The sequence below is a fragment of the Lepidochelys kempii genome, chromosome 1, assembly GCF_965140285.1.
Source record: "Lepidochelys kempii isolate rLepKem1 chromosome 1, rLepKem1.hap1, whole genome shotgun sequence".
NCBI classification, from domain to species: Eukaryota; Metazoa; Chordata; order Testudines; family Cheloniidae; genus Lepidochelys; species Lepidochelys kempii.
In genome coordinates, this window is record NC_136380.1 from 149,395,109 (window position 1) to 149,414,580 (window position 19,472).

General features: G+C 45.1%; 1 protein-coding gene across 11 annotated transcripts in view; it reads right to left on the bottom strand.

Moving 5' to 3' along the window:
* DMD (dystrophin) overlaps positions 1-19,472 on the bottom strand; it is a 1,937,833-nt gene that overhangs the window by 1,045,408 nt on the left and 872,953 nt on the right. For all 11 annotated transcript variants that reach the window (XM_073357918.2, XM_073357898.2, XM_073357881.2 and 8 more), the window contains one exon: positions 1,981-2,153. In XM_073357918.2, coding sequence (XP_073214019.2) covers positions 1,981-2,153 — 173 coding nt within the window. The remainder of the gene's footprint in view (positions 1-1,980; positions 2,154-19,472) is intronic.

The following is a 19,472-nucleotide window of genomic DNA, read 5'->3' on the forward strand; positions in this document are numbered from 1 at the left end:
TGTTACTCTCTACCTGAGCTGCTTTTATCATCCAGTCTGCACTTATACCTCATCTTCACTGCTGCAAATGGCATTGTGACAAACAAAAGAATCCTAGTTAGTGCAGCCAGTGCTGAGTTATCTTATTTTAAAAAACAACAACAACAACAAGCCCCAAACATACACCCTGGAAATCTTCCCAGATTATACATCTGTCTCTCTAATTTACACTTTAGAGGATGAAACCAAACAGCAATGGCATTAGAAGGATTAGTGAATTATTCTTTCCACTAACTCTCCCTGATTTTCCTCCTTGGCTTATCCTCCAAAACAAAGCATAAATCAAAACAAAAGTTCGTTACTGGATGGCTATCTAGATGTACACTGCTACACAATCTACATTATGCCTGTCACCATCAATTCATTTTTAATAAACATCATATTCCAGTTAGTTTACTTAGGTTTGGCTGGTAGGATAAACTAAAGAGTTGGTCCACAGTACAGTAAAGCATTTTTTCCCCTTCTCACTGCTACCATGGGTTCACCCCCTTAACCCATTTATATGATACCAATGGTTCTGAATTATAAATGAGATTTTTAGTACATTCATTCTCCTTCTGCCCCCAGTAAGTGTTTTGGGAACACTTTCTGTACTTCTTCAGACACTATACTATGCTGATGACTACCTGACAGGACACTGTATCAGCACATTTAAAAATGAAATTAGGAGGAAAATGACATTACAGCAAACGTCAAACTCCTTGTTCTGGGGTAGATGGGAACAGTTGCGGTAATTTATCAAGAAGAATTTCTAGGACTAAGACTACACAGTATTTTGACAGTATTATCTCGCTATAAATCCAAGACATAAGGTCCAATCCTGAAAACACTCATATGAATACTTCCAATGGCATCACTCACACATGTAAGGATTTTCAAAGCTAGAATCGTAGTCTCCAAATTAGAGTCTCAAAAGAATCACCATGTACTATTCTGTAGTAACGCAGTAAAAGTTTTGAACGCTGAAGCTACAAGCTTTTAATTAAGGAAAACTTAATTGCTAGTTTTAAAGTACACCTGCTACTCAAGTACTTGATATATCCCAAGTGGCAGAGGCATTTGTGCATAGTTTGGTACATCTCCAATGACATCTGGTATCTCATCCAATGGTACATTTTAAGAAAGACTTAGAGGAACCTCGACATTTTAGTAAAGGATGCCAAAAGCTTTAAATATAGATTTGTATATGGGGCATAAAATGAATTACTGGATTGCTAGACATATGTTATATTATATATACTAGCACAAACAAGACTTTAATTAGTAAGGCAGGTTTGGCTACTTACCCCATCATACCTGATTTCCATTCCAACGCACATTCCAAACAAAATAAAAATATATGTACTAAAGAAATAAATAGATCTCATGATTGATCACCACTGTATTATTGCTCGACTACCTTTTCCAATACCTTTGTTTATCACCCTCCCTTGCTGTCTAATATCTAATATTCAGTGGGTGCATTTAAAAAAGATTATTCTCAGCGTAGCGTTATTATCAATTCCAGACACATTCCTTGGACTTCAAGTGGGAATAATCCTGGAACCTGAAACATCTCTAAAACTGGAATGGATTTTTTCAAAACTATACCCCACCATAGGGTCAGATCCTGAAATCATTAGGGTTTTCATTGAGCACAAGGGGTTTTCTTGCATGGAAAAGTTGTTGTATCAGTGCCTTAAGACTATAAAATCTTCAGGGGAGAGGTATATGATTTTTAGTTGTCTGCAAATGGCCATGCACACACATAGCATTATATAAAGTGCAACACAAGTGGCAACTGGGCAAAATATTTTTAGATTTTACGAAATTGCTTCGAATTTAAATTTAAAAATTATATCTATGTTCCTGTGCTTAGATACCAGAAGCTGAAGCAATCACACCAGTAAGTCAAACGTTAATGAGCTTCATCATAAATAACAATATAAAGAAGTTACTTACGCCTGTCGGTCCCTGTACATCTTGTTAACTTTTTCCCACTGGAAATTAAGCCGAGTCAGCTTTTCCTGTATCTTTGCAGCTTCCCCGGGTGTGGCACTTTGCAAAGCTGATGTCTTCTTGCTGCGAATAACCTCAATCTGACCTGAGAATCTCCCCAGGCTATCTTTAACTTTCTGCAACATCAAATTTTTAGAAAAAGAAAATGAAACATCAGCTGTTGTTAAAAAGCAAACAAATAAAACAAAAACACCGTAATAACCTGGACAATGATAACAGTCCTACAATACTTAAGCAATAATGATTGAGACACAAGTCATTTCCTGGGGAATTAATAACTTGCAGAGAGAACTGATGGCTTGAGGTGAAGCAGAGGGCCATTAACCACAGCTAGTCATTAATTCCACAGGAAATAATGTGTTAAGGTTACTACTACTTTAACCCAGTTTATTCATAAGGAAATAGAACAAAACCCTCTTTTAACTTACATTGCACATCCTTTCCAAAACACCACCTGGTTAATCAAGTTTGCTTAGAAATGATCCAGCAAGCTAGCCAGGCTCATTCATTTTCTGGAGGGACCTTTAACTGTTTAACTACTGCTGTACGTCTCTGATATGTGAGATCTTGTGTTCAGTACACATGCCACAGATATGAATGGAACAGCCTGAAATAATTAATACATTGAGTACCACTGACACTAAATTTTGCTGAATGTGCCATCTATGTTCACAAGACAGAGTTGGCCATTCTAGATCAGAACTTTAAGTCTAACTCTCTATCCACAGAAGTGGTTAGTTCTTGATGTTTCAGAAGAAGGTGAAATCCTCCAAATTGCACCAAGCTATGGAATGGTGTGCACTGGGGGACTGAAAGAGAAGAGGACAGAATTGTTTCCTGACCCTTAAAGCATATTTAAAATTGTTTTATAATCTTAAACTTTCAAAACTCCAGATGTTGTGAGTGGTCCTGAAATTATCCATCCAGTCACTCCATTAAATCCCGTGACAGAGAATTATGTGGATTGACTGTACACTGTGTAAAGTAATATATACATAATATTTTTATTTCTATTCTGCCTTCCATCCAAGAATTCCAAAGCACATTACAAGTGTCAGTGAATGTAGCTTCACAACCTTGAACCTCTCTTCCTCTCTGTGGTCCGTTTCCTTCCTTTCCCCTCTTTGAAGTCCTCCTCGGTGCTGCTTCTCATATCAAAAAGGTTTCCCGTTCCTCTCTTTCTGCCCTTCCACCAGTTGTTTCACATCTGCTTTGGATGGGTGCTACCCCTAGTGAGGGTGAATGTAAGTCCCCCTACTTCTGCCCCCCACCGTGCCGGCTGCCTGCAGGTGAAACAGTCTATTGTGGTACCCTTCTGGTGGCCTGTGGCTGGACGAAACTCGTGGTAGTGGGAGTATTGTCAATTGCAGCCCAAGCAGCCTACTCACAGGCATAAAATAAATACATAAAAATAAAATAAGAGGCTCTAGCAGACCCAGGCTTTGAGGGTTCCTGGGTGTTTGTGATTAGTACCACGAATAACTTATACCCACTGTATCACCTTGACTCAACATTTGTCTACTGATCGTGAACGAGTATCTACAGAATACTACTGAAAAGCAAATAGTTCTGCTCCATTGTCAGTTCAGTGTAAATTCTGGGATGCCTGGGAATGACCCTTTCAGTTTCCCTACTTAGATCTTTGACTATTCATACACTGACAGTCATACTTCCTCAGTCTGTCCAAAGTCTCAGTAGGGAAGCTGAAGGGGGCACAGGACATAACTATAGGATAAACCCAAAGAGAGTGCAGGAAGTAAAAATTAAACCTCCACATCTCAATTCTTAAAAACCTAATAATGTCCAAGGATAAGCTTCTACAACCCAAATCAGGATCTGTAACGACAGAGGTGAGATGGAGGGGATATAGGTGAGATGTCTCCCCAAATATCCTTAATTAGATACGGGTTCTTCCTTGCAAGGCCCCTTCCAAATGCTCATTTGGGAAAACCATATCACTAAGTCAGGAACTTGTTTCGATTCTGGGGAGTATCAAATATCTGTCTCCTCTTGACAGGTAACTGGGAAGGACATAATTAATACTTAGGAAAAAGAAATGGGCTGATGTTTTCAACAGCTGCCTCCTCCTGTCCTGTTCCTGAAAAGGCATAAAACACTTATGAAGACATTAAACCATACCATGGATGGGGTCCGGTCTACCACATTTTTCCCCCTTTCAGCTCTACCAATTTTTTTTTTTTAAAACATGAATTTGTTGGGAAAATCCAATGCAAAGTAGAAGGTGCACTAGTAACTCCAGCATAAAACTTCCTTTAAAAAAAATTTTAAAAATGAAAATTTCACTTTGTGGATTAATATGAAATGAATCTGAGTACCAGAGAAAACTATTTCTTCAAGCAGCTGACCTCCTCTGGCACATTGGTCAATCTACTAAACAGCCATAATTTACAACTTTCCTTCTGTTCCTTTGTCTTTACAGCACGTGGAAGGCTGCAAATATTGGTTTTCTACTGAATAACCCAAATATATAAAAAAACTTCAGCATAACATTATACATATTAGAGACTTACAAACAATTCACAAGACAAGCATGTGCACTATACGTATTTAACTTGAAAAACTCTTCGTTCCTCACAAACACCTCAGTACTGTATGGCACACCATCCTCAGCACTATTCCAGGGGGGTAATATGGATGAACTCAACCTTTTCTTACATATGTTTTAGCCACAAATTCTGTAGGCTGCTCACAAGCAGGTCATACATTCCTATATCTTGTCGAGGGCATTTCAGAGATTCCAGTGCCACAAAAACACATATGTTGCTTGGTGAGTTGTTTTTCATTTGTATCTCTGTAGTAGTTCTGTTTGGAAGGGTCTCGCTGAATTAGATCAGTCTCTCTTTTGAAGCTTGCCAAGACTCTTGCTTGACAGAGTCCACATTTGGTACTTCCTTCCTGCAAACTGTCCAACTCATCTTTTCTCCTGCCAGTATTCCCTAGCCACCCACTATCTGCCCAGACTCTGCCCACATTGCTCCGCATCTCTGTTTCTCTCTCTCACTTTTTTCTGAAGTATATGGCCTCAGCCCTGATCTAAACTAGGACTTTAGGTCGAATTTAGCAGCGTTAAATCGATGTAAACCTGCACCTGTCCACACAATCAAACCCTTTATTTCGACTTAAAGGGCTCTTAAAATCCATTTCCTTACTCCACCCCTGACAAGTGGATTAGCGCTTAAATCGGCCTTGCCGGGTCGAATTTGGGGTACTGTGGACACAATTCGACGGTATTGGCCTCCGGGAGCTAACCCAGAGTGCTCCATTGTGACTGCTCTGGACAGCACTCTCAACTCAGATGCACGATTGTTTGCCCTTGCTCTGATGTAGGGAGGGGCGACTGATGACACGGCTTACAGGGTTGGCTTACAGGGAGCTAGAATCAACAAAGGGGGTGGCTTTACATCAAGGAGTATTTCAGGCAGGACTTCACGGAGGGTTCCAATAAGAAATGGTGCACCTAAGTTATTGTTCTTATTGGAACAAGGAGGTTAGTCTGGCCTCTGATTGATACATGGCTAGATTTACCTCGCTGCACCTTCTCTGTGAGTGACTGCAGTGTGACCTAGAGGAATGAGTCCCCTAGATGGGGGGCGGGGAGGAGGGGTTTGCAAATGAGTACAAAACAAATCTGGTCCATTTCTTGTTTTGATACACTCCATCTATCTTTTACATCTTTGGCTGGCAGCAGACGGTGCAGAAGGATTGCATGCCATCCACATCACATGGCTGCTCGGCAGAAGATGGTACAATAGGACTGCTAGCCATCCTCATCTCTTGCCTGCCCGGCAGAAGATGATGCAATAGGACTGCTAGCAATCCATATCACCTGCCTGCTCACCATAAGATGGTTCAATAGGACTGACTGCAGGACTAAAGAGAATGACTTGATCAAGTCACTCCAAATTTAGTCCCTGCGCCCATGTCTGCCCAGGCGCTCCTGATCGACCTCACACAGGTGACCAGGAGCACCTCGGACACGATGGTGACGGCTACCAGTCATAGAATCATAGAATATCAGGGTTGGAAGGGACCCCAGAAAGTCATCTAGTCCAACCCCCTGCTCGAAGCAGGACCAATTCCCAGTTAAATCATCCCAGCCAGGGCTTTGTCAAGCCTGACCTTAAAAACCTCTAAGGAAGGAGATTCTACCACCTCCCTAGGTAACGCATTCCAGTGTTTCACCACCCTCTTAGTGAAAAAGTTTTTCCTAATATCCAATCTAAACCTCCCCCACTGCAACTTGAGACCATTACTCCTTGTTCTGTCATCTGCTACCATTGAGAACAGTCTAGAGCCATCCTCTTTGGAACCCCCTTTCAGGTACTTGAAAGCAGCTATCAAATCCCCCCTCATTCTTCTCTTCTGCAGGCTAAACAATCCCAGCTCCCTCAGCCTCTCCTCATAAGTCATGTGTTCTAGACCCCTAATCATTTTTGTTGCCCTTCGCTGGGCTCTCTCCAATTTATCCACATCCTTCTTGTAGTGTGGGGCCCAAAACTGGACACAGTACTCCAGATGAGGCCTCACCAATGTCGAATAGAGGGGAACGATCACATCCCTCGATCTGCTCGCTATGCCCCTACTTATACATCCCAAAATGCCATTGGCCTTCTTGGCAACAAGGGCACACTGCTGACTCATATCCAGCTTCTCGTCCACTGTCACCCCTAGGTCCTTTTCCGCAGAACTGCTGCCAAGCCATTTGGTCCCTAGTCTGTAGCGGTGCATTGGATTCTTCCATCCTAAGTGCAGGACCCTGCACTTATCCTTATTGAACCTCATCAGATTTCTTTTGGCCCAATCCTCCAATTTGTCTAGGTCCTTCTGTATCCTATCCCTCCCCTCCAGCGTATCTACCACTCCTCCCAGTTTAGTATCATCCGCAAATTTGCTGAGAGTGCAATCCACACCATCCTCCAGATCATTTATGAAGATATTGAACAAAACCGCCCCCAGGACTGACCCTTGGGGCACTCCACTTGATACTGGCTGCCAACTAGACATGGAGCCATTGATCACTACCCGTTGAGCCCGACAATCTAGCCAGCTTTCTACCCACCTTATAGTGCATTCATCCAGCCCATACTTCCTTAACTTGCTGACAAGAATACTGTGGGAGACCGTGTCAAAAGCTTTGCTAAAGTCAAGAAACAATACATCCACTGCTTTCCCTTCATCCACAGAACCAGTAATCTCATCATAAAAGGCGATTAGATTAGTCAGGCATGACCTTCCCTTGGTGAATCCATGCTGGCTGTTCCTGAACACTTTCCTCTCATGCAAGTGCTTCAGGATTGATTCTTTGAGGACCTGCTCCATGATTTTTCCAGGGACTGAGGTGAGGCTGACTGGCCTGTAGTTCCCAGGATCCTCCTTCTTCTCTTTTTTAAAGATTGGCACTACATTAGCCTTTTTCCAGTCATCTGGGACTTCCCCGGTTCGCCACGAGTTTTCAAAGATAATGGCCAATGGCTCTGCAATCACAGCCGCCAATTCCTTCAGCACTCTCGGATGCAACTCGTCCGGCCCGATGGACTTGTGCACGTCCAGCTTTTCTAAATAGTCCCTAACCACCTCTATCTCCACAGAGGGCTGGCCATCTATTCCCCATTTTGTGATTGTCCTATTGTCCTATTGCACTGTCTGCTGCCACAAGGCAATGGGTTGCTGCTGCTGTGTAGCAATGCAGTACCGCATCTGCCAGCACCCAGGAGACTTAAGGTGACAGTGAGCTGAGCGGGCTCCATGCTTGCCGTGGTATGGCGTCTGCACCGGTAACTCAGGAAAAAAGCCACGAAATGATTGTCTGCCCTTGCTTTCACGGAGGGAGGGAGGGAACGGTGGCCTGATGATATGTACCCAGAACCACCCGCAACAATGTTTTAGCCCCCTCAGGCATTGGGATCTCAACCCAGAATTCCAATGGGCAGTGGAGACTGCAGGAACTGTGGGATGGCTACCCACAGTGCAACACTCCGGAAGTCGACGCTAGCCTCGGTACTGTGGAAGCACTCCGCCGAGTTAATGCACTTAATGCACTTAGAGCATTTTCTGTGGGGACACACACACTCCAATATATAAAACCGATTTCTAAAAAATCAACTTCTATAAATTTGACCTAATTTCGTAGTGTAGACATACCCTCAGACTGAGCGCAGAGCTGAGAGCTGATAAGGGCAATGGGGTGATGTTTCTTAATTCTGCTTAATGAGAGAGTGCTTCTGTCAAGGTTCCTTCCCCACTCTGAACTCTAGGGTACAGATGTGGGGACCTCCATGAAAGATTCCCTAAGCTTATTCTTACCAGCTTAGGTTAAACATCTCCACCACCAAAGTGTTACACAAAGAACAGGGGAAGTGCCCACTTGGAAACGTCTCCCCCACAAAATATCCCCCCAAGCACTACACCCCCTTTCCTGGGGAAGGCTTGATAAAAATCCTCATCAATTTGCATAGGTGAGCACAGATCCAAACCCTTGGATCTTAAGAACAATGAAAAGCAATCAGGTTCTTCAAAGAATTTTAACCCATTAAGAATTAAAGAAAAAGTAAAAGAATCACCTCTGTAAAATCAGAGTGGTAAATACCTTACAGGGTAATCAGATTCAAAACATAAAGAATCCCTCTAGGCAAAACCTTATGTTACAAAAAGATACAAAAACAGGAATATACATTCCATTCAGCACAACTTATTTTATCAGCCATTTAAACAAAACAGAATCTAACGCATATATAACTAGATTGTTTACTGACTTTTTACAGGAGTTCTGACCTGCATTCCCACTCTGGTCCCGGCAAAAGCATCACACAGACAGAGAGAACCCCCCTCCAGCTTTGAAAGTATCTTGTCTCCTCATTGGTCATTTTGGTCAGGTGCCAGTGAGGTTATCTTAGCTTCTTAACCCTTTACAGGTGAAAGGGCTTTTCCTCTGGCCAGGAGGGATTTAAAGGTGTTTACCCTTCCCTTTATATTTATGACAGCTTCTCTGGCTGGTGGTTGGCTCCCTGCTCCAAAGTGGTATTTCATGCATAGTGGGGATTACTGCTGATTGGACTGACTGTAAGAGAGGAGCCAGCTGGCAGCTTGTGGGTGACAGCACTCTTACACCACCAGCAGGATTGGAGCAGAGAGGGTTGAGCAGTTTTGGAGGATGTAGAAAGAAACTTAAAATTTCCCACTAGCACTATATGAACCCCCTCAGCCCTCTGACTAGACCTTAGTAGCTCTGTTTCACCACGTGAAAAAAATGCAGACCCCACCTTCCTCTCAGTCCCAAAAAGCATGCATTGGCACTACCAGCAGAGGATTTGGAGGTCTCTGTTTCAAGTAGAAGAAAAGGGACAATTAACATGAATGGACTGTTCTGTAGTGGTTCTGTCAGTGTCTTCCTATGAATCCATATTCCATCCGACTTGAAGACTACTTTGTTGTTACAGAATCCTGGGAAAACTGCACACTGAGCATTAAGACTTATACTTTTTATTTCATGTGGGCATAAGATATATGCATGTACTAATTATTTAGGTACAACATTGTGCAATCAATGTATACACCATGCCATAAGGAGGTATAATAAACAAGTTGCCCAAGTAAGGGTCTGATCCTGCAAACCCTTGCTCATGTGAATACTTCCTATATAGTCAATAGAATATACTTATGTTAAGGGTTTAAGGCATTTAACATTTCTATTGTCCTTCTCTGAACCTTTTATATTTCTTCTATATCTGAATAAAATTACAGTATCCAAGTAAGGATGTACCATTGATTTAGATACTCGTGTTACAAAATTTTCAATATTATTCTCTAACTCTACCATAATACAGAATAACATTATTGATGATTTGAACTACACCTTCACCTGGAAAAAGGTGTTTTGTTGAACTGCCCATAACAATGTCAGGAACTCATGAATATTATGTGTAATTTAAGATATTCCTTCTGATGTGTGTATCACAGAATGCCTCCTTGTGGCCTGGGATGGCCCCACAGACACCCCACCTCAGTTTCCCTCTGAGTCTGAGAATCCACTTACAGCCAACAAAAGAAAAAATATTTAAAATGCTTTTGAAACAAAATTCCCCCTCTCTTGGATTATAATTTATTCAACATAGTTCATCGTCCCAAAGTGAGTCCCTTTTCACCTATACCTAGCTTCAGGGTTTCCACGACCCTGCTTTTGGACTGTGTGGTTCAAGTCCTAACCTCCCCATCGCACAAACTCTCCTTTTACTTCAGGGTTTCACGGCCCTCTTTCTGGGGGCAGTATGCTGGCTGAGTCCTTCTTTTTCCTGGACTCTGAGCCTCCTTTTGAGATTCACCCATCCAGTCATTCGACTACTCCCTTAATCCTTCCCAAGCACTTACCTGGACCCGTGAGGACAGAGGGAAGCCTTGCTTCACCCACTAATACAAGGTTCCTGGTCCTTGGCCCATAAAGGAAAAATAGGCTGTTTTCTTCCCATACTTTCACCCTCCCAGACACAAACTATTCCTCAGGACCATCTGTTTCTTACCAATATCTGTTTTGGTTTTCTGGACACTTGGAATGAGCTAACTAACCTGTCACACTTCCTTTTTCTGGTCTGAAAGGGCCATTACCCAATTACATTGCATAACCTTGCACTTGTCTACAGTTATTTTCTCATACTATCACATTGCCCAGTTGCCTAGCTTTGACAGGTGCTTCTGAAGTTGCTCAATGTTTTTCCTGGTCTTCACCAGAATAATTGTCATCTTCAAATTTTGTCATCTCACTGCTCACCCTCTTTTCCAGCTATTTAACACATTAAACAACATTTGTCTTTGTACAGGTATTTGACTTAACCTACTATTAATCTTATTCCATATAGAAAACTGATCGATATGTATATAGATATGTATATATATCTATATATTCCTAGAGTGAGCACCTCACCTGACATACAGGGACCAGGTTAAAGAGCTGGAGTTGCATATAAGGGCAGTAAAAGCCCTGTCTCCATTCAGGGGAGAATCCTCCAACACATGCATTGCAAAAGACTAAAACTGACCTGCAAGAATCCCCATGGCAGCCATGGCTTACAGGACATACCAGGGACAGGTGGAGCATGTTGGTGGTGCGATTGAAGTAGGCAGTTGTGTGGAGATTCCAGGCAGCACTGTGGGTAGTCCTGGTAAGGCTGTCATAACTGAGACATGTCCCCAGGACTGTTTAATTTATGCTAGAGGCCTTACAGGTCTTACAGCCATCTTATTCTCCACCTCTCCTCCTGCGCTGTGCTTCTTGGAAATGTAGCACAGAATCTCACCAGTTTCAGAGTAGCAGCTGTGTTAGTCTGTATCCGCAAAAAGAAAAGGAGTACTTGTGGCACCTTAGAGACTAACAAATGTATTTGAACATAAGGTTTCACTGAATGCATCCGATGAAGTGAGCTGTAGCTCACGAAAGCTTATGCTCAAATACATTTGTTAGTCTCTAAAGTGCCACAAGTCCTCCTTTTCTTTTTGAGAGTCTCACCTGTAACTCTTCATTTTCGCTTTCAGTTTTTAATATATGACAGTTTTACCTCGATTTTGTGAGGATTTATTTTTCATCATAAACACTACTAAGGCCTTTAAAAATACAAATACATTATATTAATTGGTTCTTCTTTAGTCAATATTATATGACTCATTCAAAGAGCATTAATAGGCTTCCTTTATATAATCCATATTGCTTTCTCTCTGCCACACATGTCTAGCTTTACTAGTCTATCTGAATGAACTTGTTCAGCTAATTTAAGATACTATGTGTCACTTTTGGAATAACATCCAGCAACTTTTCTAAAAACAGGTAAAACATTGGAGACAACTTATAGCTGGAATTAAGATAATAATAATAATTATAATGATTATTTTGATATCACAGCCACTTCATTCTCTAAATCACTTCAGAAAGAGAATAAGTCTAATTTAAAAGTCAAAATAAAATCAATGTCTTTTAGGTGAAAAAGGAACAAATCAGCAAGAATTATTAGTCAATTTTATATTATCTCATTTATTATTTTTTTAATTAAAAGCAGGCTCTGATTGCAATGAGAAAAAATGTTTGCTTTCCAATTGTGAGCCCTGCAAGGTCATCTAGGGAACTGAAAGTTAACATGGATATTTAACTTGTCACACATCACCACCACCAAAAGGCAAATTCTGCCCTCAGTGACACCTGCGCAATACCATAACCTTCACGGGAGCTGCACAGGTGTAAATGAGGGGAATTTAGGGTACATCTACAGTTAAAATGCTACGGTGGCCCAGCTGCACCACTGTAGCTCTTCAGTGTAGACACTCCCTATGCAGACAGGAGGGTTTTCCCTTCTTAGTTCAGGAATCTCACAGCCCTCCTTCTAGGATCTGTGCTGATAATTAATATGCAGCCCACACTTGGCTTCTTTGAGCATCCCCTTTCCCCCCTGGACTTGGAGAGGTGAGCAGGCAGGCCTTCACTTTTCTGCTTTGCCTCTCTGGAGGCTTCTCTTTTATAGCCAGGCCTGGACTGATTTAAGCACATGACTTACCTGTCATGTGGCTACACTACATTTGCCCACCTAGGGAGAAGTCTTGAATGAGTCACAAATGAGGCTAAACCTGTTATTCCTCAGAAGGCCAGTCACTCTGTGACAGTGCCATTTTTACACGGCATTAGTACAGTTGCTTAGTACACTAACATATACAACCTTGTTTATGGCTTGTAGCAAACGATCTGTATCAGAGGTGGCTACTTATGGAGCAAGAATCTCTACGTTCCCCAGAGTACAAGGATGCTGCAGCAAGCCATTAGGATAATGGAGATGTATCCCTTTTTTGCACCCAATGATGACTCTATCTTCTCTGCTTTTTGGGGGAAGAGGGGTTGCTTATGCCCCCAAGAGAACCAGCAGGGAATAGTGCCTATGGTCAAGGAAAGGGAGGGACTGTATTGGGAGAATAACAGTGAGGAGAAGACTACTTAAAGCCTCCACCATGAATGGTGGTTTGACTTCTCTGATCCCAAAGACAATGACTTATATTTAACAGAGATGGGAAGCAGAAGTCACAGTAGATCTGTTCTATGGTGATTTAAAGGATGAAGAATATCTTCTTCCTTACAGATAGTGCAGCAACTCTGTCTGAACACCACATAGAACATAGGGATTTCACTCTGCAACATCTTGGGTGGAACTCCATTCTGGATTAGGAAGGTCTTTATAAATCCAGGACTTGTCTGTTTAAGCTTTGGAAAATTAGTAATTAAGTGATATGAATACTGAAGTTGGGAGACATCAATGAGGTACAAAGGTGGCCATCATCTCCAGCACCTCCAAATGTTACCAAGACCACATATCTTGAATATTAAAGTAACAGCATCCTGAATTTAACTCCTCTATTACTAAGAGTATTATATTTAATATATATTATAAATAATAGGGGGTGACTGAAATATTAATGAAGATAAGACCCTTCAGTCCATGAAGGAACACCTCAATAAGTGGCTTGATTTTCTCAGTTGCTGGGCACCGACAGCTCTTATGGACCCTAAAGTGAGTTTTACACTCTCAGTGCTGCTGAAAAATTAGACAATTTATTTCAGCATCTAAATAATAACTTGTGTGTCTAATCTCAGGCTCCCAAGTCTGAGAATTTTGATCTGTATCATTTAGAACAAGTTTCCAAAACTTTAAAAATGAAAACAAAGAAATGAATATGCTCTTCGCTTGCTAAAAGATTCAAGCCAAAATGTTCAGACTAGGAAGCCTGAGGCTTAGGACAGAAGACTGGAAGAAATATGTCCTGGCTCACATGGAAAGCGGACACTACTTCGGGAAGAAAAGCCTGGTGGGGCCAGAGATGGACCTTATCCTTATAAATGACCATGTATGGTGGTTCTGAGGTCTGGACTCTCAGCTCAGAGAGTTGCCTCGTCAATGTCACTGCCTCCAGGAAAGCCACCTTCCATGACAGGTGAGATAGGGAGCATGAGGCCAAAGGCTCAAAGGGCAGACCTGTGAGCCTGGACAGAACCAAGTTGAGATCCCACTGAGAGACTGGGGACCGGACTTGAGGGAAAAGCCTCTCAAGACCTCTAAGGAACCTGACCGTCATGTCATGGAAGAACACAGTCTGCCCCTGGATTGGTGGATGAAAGGCCAAAATGGCCGCCAGATGCACCCTGATAGAGGAGTGCACCAGGCCCTGGTTCGTTAAGCCCAAGATCAACTGCACCGAAGAATGCAAAAAGGAGATGCCCCATTCAGCTACCCAGGGGGAGAACCTCATCCACTTTGCCAGGTAGGCCTGCCTAGTCAAGGGCTTTCTACTCTCGAGGAGGACCTGCTGGACTCCGTTCATACAGGTTCAGCCACGCAACATCCACGCCGTGAGGTATAGGGATGCGAGGTTGGGGTGCGAGAGTCAGCCATGATCCTGTGACAGCAGGTCCAGCCAGTTTGGCAGGGGCCAGGGAGGGATTGCGTCCCTAACCAGTGCTAGCAAGCACCGGGGCAATCACGATAACCAGCGCCTTGTTCCTCTTGATTTTCACGAGGACCTTGCTGATGAGCAGAATTGGAGGGAACGCATACATCAGGCTTCGTGCCCACGGCACGAGTAAGGCATTGGAGAGGGAGCACTTGCCCAAACCCTATCTGAAGCAAAACCTGCTGCACTTCCTGTTCTGCCTGGCGGCTAAAAAAATCTACTTGGGAGTTCCACACCTCTGGGTGAAGCACCCACTCGTGGTGAGAGGAGAAGTCCCTGCTTAGGTGATATGATAGCGTGTTTCTGGCACCCAAAAGGTGACATGCTTCTAGATGGATTCAGTGATCAATGCAGAAGTCCCAGAGATGGACTGTCTCTTGGCAGAGGGCTGAGGATTCGCTCCGCCTTGCCTGTTGGTATAGAACATTGAGGCAGTGTTGTCCGTGAGGACTCTGACCACTCTGCCCGACAGATGAGGCAGAAGACTGCTCTGCACAGCACCCTGAGCTCTTTGGCATTTATGTGTAGTGTCGACTCCTCTGGGGACCATATACCTTGGGTCTGGAGGGTGCCCAGGTCTGCCCCCCAGCCAAGGTCTGAGGCATCCGAAACAAAGTTGACTGAGGAGTGCTGACGAAGGGAACTCCTTCCGGGACTTGCCCAGGGTTGGTCCACATTTACAGTAAGGTAAGAACTGTCATGGGGGTGATAACTACCTTCTCCGGGTAGTCCCTCAACTGGGAGTAGACCATCACCAGCCATTGCTGCAGGGGTCCCATCCGGAGCCTGGCATGGCACAGCACATATGTATACACTGCCATGTGACCTAGTATGCATAGGCAAACTTGGCCGTGGTCGGGGAAAGGTGCTGACTGCTGCGATGAGGTCCGTCAGTGCCCTGAATCTCTCCAGTGGTAGGAACGCCCTGGCGCAGACCAAGTTGAGCAGTGCTCCAATGAACTCTATCCTCTGTACTGGAACTAACGTTGATTTTTTGTCATTGGATTGTCATTCACCAACAGACCGAGGTGACGGCATGTGGCTAGCAGCACCGTGACATCCCCTATGACCTTAGTCCTGTAGTTGCTCTTCATGAGCCAGTCGTCGAGGTACAGGTAGATCTGGATACCCCAATGTCTGAGGTAAGCCACCACCACTGACATGCACTTGGTAAATACCCATGGTGCTGTCGCAAGGCCAAACGGGAGGACCTTGAACTGATAGTGGTTGGGACCAACCGTGAACCGGAGGAAGTGTCTGTGTCCCTTAAAGATGGCAATGTGGAAGTATGCATCTTTCAGACCGAGGGTGGCATACTAGTTTTCCAGATCCAGGGAGGGGATGATGGAAGCCAGGGAGACACAGGCAGAACTTCAGTTTCACTAAGTAGCAGCTCAAGTCCCGCAAGTCTAGTATGGGCCGCAGACTGCTCTTGGCTTTGGGGATTAAAAAGTATCGGGACTAGAACCCCTTGTTCCTGTACTCCACAGGAACTACGTCCACCACACCCAGCTGTAGAAGACCCTCTACCTCCTATATGAGAAGATTCTCATGAGAGGGATCTCTGAAGAGGGACAAGGAGTGGGTAGAAAGGGGGGGTAGAAAGTAACTGAAGGGGGTAGCCCTGCCCCACCTTATTGAAGACCTATCAGTCTGATGTTACAGATGCCCATGCAGGGAGGAAGGAAGAAAGGCAATTGGCAAACAGAGCGAAGGAAGGATCTAGTATGTCAACCTCAGGCATACCCACAAAACAGTCGCTTGCCGGTCTGCTTACTGCAGGTCAAGCCTGCCTGGGATATACACAAAGGTTTGTGGCCAGGGTGTTTCTTGTAGCCCCTAGATGTTTTGTGGGGAGGCTCCTGACGAGGGTGGCTCCCTTGGCTCTGAGGCTCCTGTGACTTAAACCACTTGCGGGCAGGGCCGCAGACATTCAGGCCCAGTGTTTTTAGGGTTGTACAGAAATCTTTCAGGCCATGGAGTTTAACATCCGTCTGTTCTGCGAACAGGGGGTGCCCATCGAAAGGGAGGTCTTGCATTGACTGCTGAGCCTCAGAGGAAAGACCAGAGAGGAGCAGCCATGAAGGCCTGCACAATGAGATGGCTGATGCCATGGTTCAGGTGGTGGTGTCCACCGCGTCCGATGCCACCCAGAAAGATGCTCTGGCAGCAGTCAAGCCCTCATCCAGGATCGCCCGGAACTCCTTCCTAGAAGCCTCAGGAAGGGTGCTCTCGAACTTGGTCATGGCCTGCCACATATTAAAATCATAGCAGCCTAGTAAGGCCTGATGGTTGTCCACCCTTAACTGTAGACTGGAGAATGAATAAACTTGACACCCAAACAAGTCTAGTCTCCTTGAGTCTTTATTCTTAGGGGTAGCCCCAGGCTGACCTCGTCTCTCCCTGTGGTTGATGCCTCTACCACTAGGCAATTGGGAGCAAGGTGGGTATAAAGATATTCATGGCCTTCAAATGGCACAAAATTCTTGTGCTCCACCCTCTTGGAGATCGGAGTCAAGAAGGAAGGCGTTTGCCAGAGGGCATTTGTAATTTTAGCGACCTCCTCATGTAGGGGCAAAGCTACCCTGGCTGGGGCCACAGGGCATAGGAAGAGAACATTAAAGAGGAAGTATGCAGTTTCCTCTAACTCCTCCACCTGGAGGCCCAGATTGGCAGCAACCCTCTTTAACAGCTCCTGATGCGCTTTAGCATCATTCTGGGGCATCAGTGGAGGGGGCCCCACTATGGCCTCATCTGGTGACGAGGAGGAGGAAGCCGGTACCAAGGGGTCCTCTGCACCCATAGGTGGTCGGGCGGCTTGCTTGTCCACTTCCTTTGAGCCTGCGGGGTGCCTGCAGCCAAGGCCTCTTGGGCTGGAGTAGGGGTGGGACAGGGTGGTACCCAGTCTCTCCGAAACTTTGAATACCGAGCGGGTGGCCTGATAGGGCTGAGTGAACCTCCATGGGTATCGCTGTGCCGATGACGGAGTCTGAGGCCACGAGCCCGGCTGTGTTACTGCCTATGTAGTCTGCACTGTAGGTGCTGGAGTCTGTCCCGCCATTAGGGAATGTTGCTCCGAACCTGGCCAGAGCCTGAGCAGTCACTCCCCTATGACCAGGACAGGGCTGATTGATTGGTGGCTCTGTCCTGATTGGTACCAGTCGCCCCCCGGCCCTGCCCAGAGTTGGATTTGGCTGACATTGACGAGCATCTGGATCAGGGCCTCAGTGACCAGGGGGCACTCGGCGGATCTGCAACAGCTGGCGATCTATGCCTCACGCTTAATGTGAAGCGAGATGGGGAACTAAAGTGGGCTTGGCATCGTGAAGATGTAGCCGCACATGGTGATGCCACCCTGGGCAATCCGGGAAATGGTACTGTCAGTCCCTTGACCTGTCCCTGGAGCAGGACCGGTGCCACGGAGATTCCAGGCGCCGACTCTGAAACTCCTGCCGGGGCAGGGGAGCGTGCCTCCAGAGGTCTGCGCCCAGTTACCAGCGAGCCACACCTCAAGCCTCTCTGCCCTTGTCCAAGGTCAGGAGACTAGATGGGGCTATGAAGCATCTGCCTATCATGGTCAGAAGCATGTTGGCTGCAAGAGGGTGACTGTTGGCGGGACATCCCCTGTGACAGGGAGTGCTGACGGAAAGGTGGAGACTGTGGTGGTCCCAATATGGGTTTACCCCGGGACCCCGCAGGGGCCAGAGTGGGCAGCACTGGGAGGGATATAATGTCTTGAGCTGCTTGGAGGGCCTCCAGTAAGGACGGCACTCAGAACTGACAAGGACCTCCACCGCTATCTGGGGTAGCCGATGGGGAGTGGGCTGGGTTACACCGCTTGACCTGAGTTGGGGCCCGGGATTCCCAAGGGGGTGAAGAAGCACCCGAGATAGGGGCTTGGTCCACCCCAGAATTGTCTTTTCCCTCACAGGAAGCTGGAGACCTTCCTCACCCCATCTTTCTAGACTTTTGGTCTGGAGTCATGGAAAGAGATTGGTGCCAGCTCATAGATGGTACCAGTGTGGTGCTGCATACTGAGGTCATGATGCTCGGCGCCGAATCGGAGTGTTGCTCTGGCATCGGGGTAAGGACAGACTCCATCAGGAGTGTCTTCAAATTAATTTCACACTCCTTCTTCATCCTGGGCTTGAAGGACTTGCAGATTTTGCACTTACTACTAATGTGACCTTTGCCCAAGCACCCTAAACAACTATTTTGTGGATGGCTAATGGGCATGGGCCTTTTACAGTGATCGCAGGGTTTAAAGCCTGGGGACAGGGGCGTGCACCATCCCGAGGCAAAGTCCCTTTAGAGACCTACTAAGTCTCAAACTTAACAAATATGTTGAACTAAACTAGAGGGAAACTATATACAGTAATATTTGCAAGAGGTAAATGAATTTGAACAAACGAAAAGCAACAACTCTAGCTGAAGCAGGACCAGTTCCATGCACCATCACTGGTGGCAAGAAGGAACTGAGGGAGCCAGTGTTACCCTATGTGCTACAGCATAAGCACGCCACTCCAGGGGGTGCCAGAGCAGGTCTCCTACAATACTACTGAGGGAAAAACTTCTGGCACTGGTGCATGTAGCAAGCACACATACGTAAGTTGAATGGACATGAACGATCACTTGAAGAAGAATCATAACTCAGGGGCAAAGGTTGTTGCATATTCCTCTCCACATTGGGGGGAGGGGGGTAAATTTTATGAGTTTATGCTGTACAGTTCCCTGTGCAGCAAAAGACAGTATAATTTTGGGATTATACTTCAGAGGGGGTGCGTACCTGAGGAGCTGGGAGTTGCCTTAGCTCTGTACCCTTCCTGTGTAAGGGCTGGTCAAAGAGCCTGCATGTAAATGCAGCTGGGTGTGTCTCTACCTGTATGTATGAGGATGAAAGTGCAGGCTGGAGGGCTTTGCAGCTTGTCACAGCAGTACAGTGT